We start from the raw sequence: 9,260 nt of genomic DNA on the forward strand, positions 1-9,260 counted from the left end.
CAATCATATCCATAGAAATGATCATGCCCTGTGGTAAGGACAGTTACTTCCTTCACCTCCAAAAGCTCTTCTGACTGTCTGTTATTCATTGAACAGATAATCTGCCTAGACTGGTTAACTGAAACTCCCAGAACGGGTAAACATGGTTAACAAACAATTTAACCATGCCGAGTCCATAGTTATCCTGCCTGGGCATTCTATTCCTAAGTCTAAAATGTTTTAAAGGTAGTGAAGTGCATGTGGGTTGAAGAGGCAACAGTTAATTGTGTTAATGCAAGAGAATAATAAACAACTAAACACCATTGTTAGAAGGGAAGGTAGAGGTTCAGCTGAGCTCAAATAACTTCCAACCCATCAGCAGCACATTATCTAAGATTCTGAAGTGCTAAATTGGTCAGATAAGAGATGTGCTAAGATGTAAGATCCTCTGAACAACGAGGAAAGAAAATTGAAGTGAAAATTGCTATCTCCAACCACAAGAGACTTAAGTGAGATGAAGTAAAAATGTTTACAAGAGAAGAAGAGAGAGAAAATATGAAGAGGATGATATTTAATAATAAAGATAACACTAGAGACATAGGAAGGAAAAAGATGACCGGGGAAAGGGCTACAGAAGCCAAAGTCATAAAGTTCCCCAGGGATCTGGGCCTGGGGGCTGGGAAAGCTTAGAGGAGCTTATCAGAGTCAGCAGCAACCAAACGCTCAGTGGACAATTGGTGTCAACGAAGTGGCAGCAAATGCTTTTCTGGAAGAAGAATGGTGGAATGATAGTCACAGGAAAATATTGTGACCTGCAGAGGTGTGTTTCATTGAGAGCTGAACAAGAATGCACACAAACAGACACAGGGGAAACACAGAGGCTGTGTCCCAAAGCTGGAGGTATGGTAGGTAGATGGAGAAGGAGGGAGGGAGGAGAGAAGGGCAGAGACAGACCGAGAGACACAAAGATGCTAAAAACATGTCCTCTCTGCCAACAAACACGTGAAAAGATGCCTCAACATCACTAATCATTAGAGAAACGCAATCAAAACTACAATGAGATATCATCTCACACCGGTCAGAATGGCCATCATCAAAATATCTACAAATGATAAATGCTGGAGAGGGTGTGGAGAAAAGGGAACACTCTTGCACTGCTGGTGGGAATGTAAATTGATACAGCCACTATGGAGAACAGTATGGAGGTTCCTTAAAAAACTAAGAAGAGAACTACCGTATGACCCAACAATCCCACTACTGGGCATATACCCTGAGAAAACCATAATTCAAAAAGAGCCATGTACCACAATGTTCATTGCAGCTCTATTTACAATAGCCAGGACATGAAAGCAACCTAAAGCAACCTGTCCATCGACAAGTGAATGGATAAAGATGTGGCACATATATACAATGGAATATTAGCCATAAAAAGGAACGAAATTGGGTTATTTGTAATGAGGTGGATGGACCTAGACTCTGCCATACAGAGTGAAGTTAAGTCAGAAAAGAAAACAAATACCGTATGCTAACACACATATATGGAATCTAAAAAAACAATACTGATGAACCTAGTGGCAGGGCAGAATAAAGACATAGACGTAGACAACGGACTTGAGGACACAGCGGGGGAAGGGAAGCTGGGACCAAGTGAGAGAGTACCATTGACATATATACACTACCAAATGTAAAATGGATGGATAGTGGAAAGCTGTTGCATAGCACAAGGAGATCAGCTCGATGCTTTGTGACAGAGGGGTGGGATAGGGAGGGTGGCTCAAGAGGGAGGAGATATGGGGATATATGTATACATATAGCTGATTCACTTTGTTGTACAGCAGAAACTAACACAACATTGTAAAGCAATTATACTCCAGTAAAGATATATATAAAAAAAAGAAAGCTGGAGTATCTATCTATACCACTATGAACATAAAGTTAGGAAGGATTCCTAGAAATAAAGGGAAATATTTCATAAGAATAAAGGGTCAATTTATCCAGAAGATTTTTTTTAAGATGTTTGTTTGATGTGGACCATTTTTAAAGTTTTTATTGAATTTGTTACAATATTGCTTCTGTTTTCTGTTTTGGTTTTTTGGCCCCAAGGCATGTGGGATCTTAGCTCCCCAACCAGGGATTGAACCTGCACCCCCTGCATTGGAAGGTGAAGTTTTAACCACTGGACCGCCAGGGACATCCCCAGAAGATATTTTTTAAAAATCTAAATTTTATATAATCCTTTAATAACACTGCTCAAAAACAAAACAACAAACATGTCTCTTACAGAAGTGTCTGTAAGGTAACCAAGACTGTCAACTGGGAGAAATAAAACAAAAAATGGGAAATAATTCCCACCATGTGGTTAAAGGCATGAGATCTAGAGCTAGACTGCTTGGGTTCAGATCTTCTCTGTCACTTACTAGCTGTGTGATCCTGGACAAGCTACTTATAACCTCTCTGGCCTTCAGTTTCCCTCATCTGTAAAGTGGTAACAGTAGTACCATCTTATGGGTTGTTGTGAAGATCGAATGAGTTAATATAATTTAAAAATTTAGAATATCGCCCTCATACACAGGAACATCAATAATGTTAGCAAACTACTGTGATATCCCGTTTCTGTGAGTGGCCTTAAGCCATGTACAGTACTTTTAGCATGCTTTCCCATCCTTCCAGACCATCCATAAGACAAGTTTATGATGGCTGGGTAGTATACATGCTGTTGCCACATCAAGATTCCAATTGCCTGCTTTAATGGCAGTTTACAGGGTGACTTTAAATGTGGGCAGCCGAGGGACAACGATAACATTCTGTGAGGTTTACAACTGCTTTGCACAAGTCACTCCTACACATGAGCCTCAGTTTCTTATCTGCAAAATGGGGTGTGTTATATATGCCATGCATAAGGTTTCTGCGAGATCAGCTGTGAAAGTGCCTAGGACAATGCCTGGAACACAGTATGTTTCAATAAAAGTTTGCTGAGTGTGAATCTGCCTTGTGATATTGGTGATGGGTGACAGGTATGACATAGTCCTCATCTGGGGAGGGAGATTCTAACAGTTCTCACAGCTGCTGGGAGAGGCCTTGGGTTTAGCTTCTCTCATCAGAGCCCTGGAGGAACTGATCTTTGACATCAGAAAGGAAATTGACATTTATTATTTCCAGCTTATCACAGGTGTGAACAGAAGATAAATGACAGCCTGAGTCTCAAAAACGGTGTGGGTGGTGATGGCAGTACATTAATAACTCTCCCCTATGGCTTTTCCTCTCTAAAGGAAGGGGCTTAAAGGAAAAGGAGCAAAAGGAAGTGGGTAACAGTGTAGACATGAGGGATCCTGATGCTAATGCCGTAAGAAATGTCTGCCCTTCTCCTGCCCAGGACACAGGCTGGATTGCTATGGCTGTGACCACCTCTCTGGAAAGCAAAAAAATGGTCTTTCATATTGGTTAGACCTCTGGGTGAATTTGGTTGAGGACATGCTCTCCCAAAGAGCCTCCTGGGAAGAGTCTCTCCATAGTCCAGATCCCTTAGTCCTATGGACCTCATATTTAATAGACTCTCCCTGCTTTGCATACCCCAAGTCCTACTTTCTCTGGAGCTCCAGGAAAGAAAAGGCCAGAAACTGAACAGGTGGGATTTTGCACTTTCTCTCCAATAATATTCAGGTCTTTGTCACCACCAATAGCAGAGAACGAGCTACAAATCTTTACCTTCATTCTTGGAGGAACACCCCTTCAGGAGGGAGAGCAAGGAAGAGGCAAGCACCCAGCAGCTAACGGCAGGGACACATTCTGAGCCTGGCCTTCTTCAGAAATCTTTCCCTCCTTTTCTTTCCCATCTGTTCTGCCAGGGCTAACTGGGAAGTCCCCAGGGCAGTTTCCAATATATGTCTTACAACCTCCAGGCTCCCCACACCAGCAATCATTTATTAGAAAGAGGTTTTATGATACAAATTTGATAATCTCCAGGCACACTGGCACTGTTCTAATTGAAGTTGTAAGCCCATGAAATTCAAGCCCTTTGTCTTCCTGAAGGCCACAAGGTTTAAAAAGATACTATTGTCCACCCTAACACCCACTACATTGTCACCAGGGACTGATTAAACAGAGTCCTGAATCGGAACAGTGCGGATTTTGTCTAGGTCCTTTTCAGGCCTGACAATGCCCTTTTCAGTTCCCAAGACAAAAGGAGGTTTAAGGATCGAGATTTCTTCTAAGATAACCGCATCCATATGGAAGGCAAGGTGGCCAGCAGCTGAGAGCCAAACACCCCTTCTCCCTTCCCCCTCTGCCCTCCTTTCTCTCTCCACCCCCCAAAATCCCAGGTGATAACACTGCCTCAGCTACCCAACCCCTACTCCTCCTCCATTTCCTCCTGGGACCAGAAAGCTAAAGCCCAAAAAAAGACCCAATGCCTACTCCTCATAGACCTCATCGAGCCCTTACTCCCTCCCCTGGATCTGATACCCAAGACTGCTCTTTTCACTCGACTCTCCCTTCAGTGGCTGGCAGAGAGGAAGGTCCTCACTTCTCTGAGAGAGTGACCACTGCACTGCATGGGAGGCCCTGCGGCTACTGATACCGAGGGGATACCCAAGCGAAGAGCAGTTACAAGCCCGAAGAGTAGAACACTAGGTCCCCCACCCGGGGGTACACTGGGACCCTGGGTGAAATGAGTCCGACCAGCGGATCTCACACCTATGTCAGGCCCCCAGGGCTGTCCTCCCTCCGCTGGCAGCCCTGAACTGGGTCATTCCCCGCCACCTTTTAATTTCTTCAACACGTCATCCACTCCCCATCCCACCCTGGCCGGGGTGTTACACCAAGAAGAGGCAGAAAATCACAGCTGCCAGCCAAGGGAAGGCACGCGCAGGCTCAACTGGGGGTTACAAGATCCCCGCATACTCCTCGGATCCCTGAGACCTCACTGCCACGCTCCGGAAACGAGTGGCTAGCAGTCAGGCCTGGGCTGCTCCCCGGCGCAGCACGCTCAGCCCGGGCCCCGCTGGCACTTCTCCGGAGAATCCTAGGGGAGAAGCTCATTACGCCCTCTCGTCGTTATGCCCTGTCGTGGCCGACTCGGTTGACCTTTGGTGTTAGAAGCTCCAGCAGCTCCGGGAGCCCAGAGGGGCCTCCGTCTCGCTTCGGGGGCACAGCCACCTCCCGCTAATAGGTACCCAGGGGTGCCTCTGCTTTCCCTTCCCCCTTCCCCCCAGTATCTTCCTAAAGCCGTGTGGGGACTGCGATCTCTGCCCTTCGGCCCAGCTCGGGGTGGGGCCTTAACTTGGCCGGTCAAGGAGTGGCCGGCGCTCCGAACTCTGGTCGGGAGAGCACAGCTCCCACCTACGTTCCCGGCAGGCACACAGGGGGACCCACCCCTACACATTTTATTCTCGCACCACAAAGAGGAAAAATACTCTATTTCTTTTAAAATACGTCGCTCCCCATACAAATAGCTATTTTAAAATGCACAAGTAAGGTTCAAGCAATAAAATCTAGCTCTGAGTCTGGCGGTCGAGGGAAGAGGAGAGGGGGTATCTTGGCGAGAGTTCCGGGTGCGCTGGCTGATGAGGGCGGGGCAGGGGACCCCCGCGTCGAAGGAGGAGGGGCCCGGGACGCGCTCCAGGTCTCCGGCTCTATCCCTGCTTCGGCCGCAGAGCGCACCCCAAGTCCGGCGTAGCCCCAGGTGCCCGCGCCCCGCGGCTGCCTCACCAGTTCCAGGAGACCAGAGCGGGGGGCGCTAAGTGCTGGTAGGCGGGGAAGAGGCCGAACGCCGAGCCGGGACCGAAGGCCGTGTAGCCTGGCAGAGGGCAGGCGGCTGCCGGGGTCGCGCCGCTCTTGTCCCGGGCGGCGGCCGTGCCCACCTCGCCACTAGCGCCGCACGGTTTGCCCGTCGCGCACCAGCACGGGCACCACCACGCGACGCAGCAGGCCGGGCGCGGCGCGAACCTCGGCTGCCGCTGCCAAGTCGGACGCCTCCGCGGCTCCCGGCGCGCGCGCGCGCTTCAGCTTGTAGCGATGGTTCTGGAACCAGATTTTGACCTGCGTGGGCGTGAGGCGCAGCAGGCGCGCCAGCTGCTCGCGCTCTGGCGCTGACAGGTAGCGCTGCTGCCGGAAGCGCCGCTCCAACTCCAGCGTCTGCGCCTTGGAGAACAGCACCCGCCGCTTCTTCCTCTTCTCGGCGTCCGAGCCCGGAGACGCAGGCCGAGCGGACGGCCGCTGCGACGAGTCCCGCGGGCTGGCCTCTGGGCTGCTCTCGTCCGAGGCTAGGGACGCAAAGGAGACACGGCCTGGTGAGACGCCGGCCCCTCTGCGGGCCGGCCGCCTCTCGCGTGCGGGCGCCGACCGACTCGCCCGCGGCTTTTGGGATGAGGCCGTTTCCTTCCCTGGGCCCATATCTGAACACCCACCTCTCCGAATACGATAACCTTTTACACCACAACCTGGATCGCGCCCCCAAAGAAACCCACCCCGCGTTTAAAACAAGTCGGCCCTGGTCGCTGCGCTGGCAGACGAATTCACTGCAAGCTGCCTCACCAAAACGGGCCACTTCCAGGTCGACTGCACTGCGGTTTGCCGAGGTTTACAAAGCCCCTGAATCCAGGCTCGCCAGTACTGCCCATCCCAAACCGAGGCCGGGAGAACGTGGCCACTGTTTCAGGCACTTAAGGCGGTGTCTTAAATATTTAAATATTCTGACCCCTAGAAACAGAAACCCAAATCCCGGGCGCAGGGATCCGATCTCAAGATGGCCAACTGGATAGGGGTTTGAAGAGGGACAGAGCCTCTGGGACAGACCGACACTGAGGGAAACCCAGACCGTGGGCTGGGGTTTCCGCTTCCCAGCCCCGCGGGGCCGGGGGCTTGGCTCTGCGCTCCCCACTTCCCTCGCCTCCACCCCTGCACGCCATCCACCGCTCACTCACAAGGGTAGTGGCCGCGCTCCGATTTCCAGCCAGGTGGCGTAGGGGCCGGGGGCGCGTAGCTCGGGCTCCCGCTCCGTAGGTGCTGCGCGTCCTGCTCCGGTAAGGTCCAGGAGACTGCGCACGGTGAAGCCGAGGCGTCCAGAGGTAGCCATGGCCGAGGAGGGGAAGGAGGCGGGGCAGGGCAGGCTGGGAACCGAGGGGCGGCCGGGGACGCCGCTCCTATGGGTGGGCGTGAGAGGCGCACGCCATGCACTGGCTGCCGAGATATTAGGGCATCTACCGTGGAATCCCTGTTATATAAACAGCTCTTCCCACCCGGGCGAGGTCCGGCTCCCGAGGTCAAGTACCTGAATGCGTACGGTGACCAAAGACCCGGCGAGCCCGGAAGGTGCCACCTCGCCCCCGCCCCGCCCCGTCCCCCGCCCCTCGGGCGCCCCGTTACCTCCCAGAGGCGGCAGGAAGCAGCCCTCCGCATTAGCGATTCTGTCTGATTAGCCCAAAGTGGGGACAGATAATGGGGATTGTTGCCAAAGAATAACATCCGGGGTGGCGAGCAGCTGGCCACCGGACCGCCGGTCCCAGCTTCCCTCCTCCTCAGGAGCTGACATCGGGCCTGGCCCTGCGGGGGCGCTGGAAGGGGTGGGGGCGGCATGGTGGGTTTATGAGCACCCAGGAATTTATTCCCTGTTTGCTTTATTCCTCGAGCTTGTTTGCTGGAGCGTTCGTTTCCCGCAATTATCCTGAAAGTGATTTACAAGACGGCGTTAAACTCTGGCGGGCTCTCTTTTTCTTTTTGGTTGGGCCCGTCTGAGGATTCAGAGGCGAGAAGTTTCAGGCGGGCACAGAGGAGTGGCTTGGCCCCGCCGGCGTCTGTGCCGAGGGTTTTGAAGGCCGCTAGGAACCTCCCACACCCCAGACGTCTCCCACAACTTCAGGGGTGCTGGGGAAGGGCTGGCAGCATCCGGGGGGCCCCAGCTCGGCGCCGGTTGCTCCAGACCAGCAAAATGGAGGCGGAATTAGGCCAGACTGTTCTCTCCCCAAGTACTAGCCTCGTTTTCCTCCTCCCGCCAGGTGGCTGGCTTTTGCGGGGCCAGGCCCCCCTCTAGGCCCCATGGGCGGCGGCGTTTCCAAGGGCGGCCTACGAGGGCGTCGCTGCCTCCTTGGCGTCGCCAGGTCCCCTGGTGCCCCTTGTACGCCTGGGTTCCGTAGCCTCAGCGTTAGGCTGGGGGCTGGAGATGCAGGCCTCGGGTGACTTGGGCTCTCTGCTCCGCCAAAGCTGCCCGGCCTGGTCTGGTAAGGGACCGATTGTGGGAATTAGGACTGCGCCCGCCGGGCAGAAAAGACTGCCTGCCCGGGGTTTCCTGACATCTTCTAGTTCCCCACCCGAAGAAATGATCCGGGTAGAAAGTGCCAGGAGCCTGTCAGGGCATGGATACGTTTTGTTGGCCCGTGGCTTCGTGGTGGCCACGCCTCAGACGAGGGCTGAGAGAGCGCGCTTCCAGAGGCCTCTCCTCCTGCAGCCAGTGGTTCGGGTAGTAGGTTGTTGAATTTCGGTGAGGGCCGCGTCACTTGGGTGGCCGCCCCTGCAATCCTGGCTCCACCTGAGCTGAACTCGGACCTGGCTCCCGTGCAGTTGCTGCTGCCCCGCCCGACCCGGCGCACCTCCCCAGCAGCCTCCCTGTCAAGCGTGCCCGAGGCGCCCGGGGCTGTGCTGCGCGCTGGGTGGTCGGGCGGAGGCAACCCCAATGCGGGCCAACTGCTAGGCCGCGGACAAAGGGGAAATGGAGCTCGACGTCCCGGACCTGTTGGAAGCATTTGTTCCAGTCAAGATTTTGCATTTGTTCAGTGCGAAATAATGCGTGATTGACGCCTGCTCACAATGCGCTTTAGCGCTCCGGAATAAATCGGAGCTTGTCCTGTGTTGTCATGGTTTTCAATGGGGTTCAATGGGATTGGGAGCACGATCGACTCTGCTGGCCGTCTCTCCGCGGTCTCGGGAATAAATTTATTAGTTATGTCTTTTTAAAGAAGATTAAATTGAAATGACTTGGTTGTCCTCTCTGATATGGGGCGGAGGAGGGAGCAGGGGGTAGATGGGGGACGGCAGAAGCCAGAAGCCCAGTGCCCACAGTGCCCAGCACCCAAGCTCCAGCGTCCTAGAGGTTGGGCAGGTCACAGACCGGCGCAGGGCCTCGTGGACTTCTCTCTGGATGGTGCCCGATGCCTGGCAACCTCTGCCAGCCCGTCTCCTGAGAGAGGTGGAAGGAAGGCACCGACAGAGACTGTCCTAGGCGAGTATTAGGACAGACTCCCAAATTCGGGACTGAACTTCGAGGCTGGCTCAGGTTAGAAGGAGCTCTG

The 9,260-nt window shown here is 53.3% G+C and overlaps 1 protein-coding gene across 1 annotated transcript; it reads right to left on the bottom strand.

Annotated features, from left to right (window-relative positions):
- Positions 1-5,681: 5,681 nt before the first annotated feature.
- On the bottom strand, positions 5,682-7,051 carry NKX2-8 (NK2 homeobox 8). Its single transcript, XM_032624924.1, is given in 4 exon segments — positions 5,682-5,858; positions 5,860-6,239; positions 6,900-7,002; positions 7,004-7,051. Coding segments are annotated over 4 exon segments (708 nt in total).
- Positions 7,052-9,260: the final 2,209 nt, after the last annotated feature.

Source organism: Phocoena sinus, chromosome 2 (assembly GCF_008692025.1).
Source record: "Phocoena sinus isolate mPhoSin1 chromosome 2, mPhoSin1.pri, whole genome shotgun sequence".
Taxonomy (NCBI): Eukaryota; Metazoa; Chordata; class Mammalia; order Artiodactyla; family Phocoenidae; genus Phocoena; species Phocoena sinus.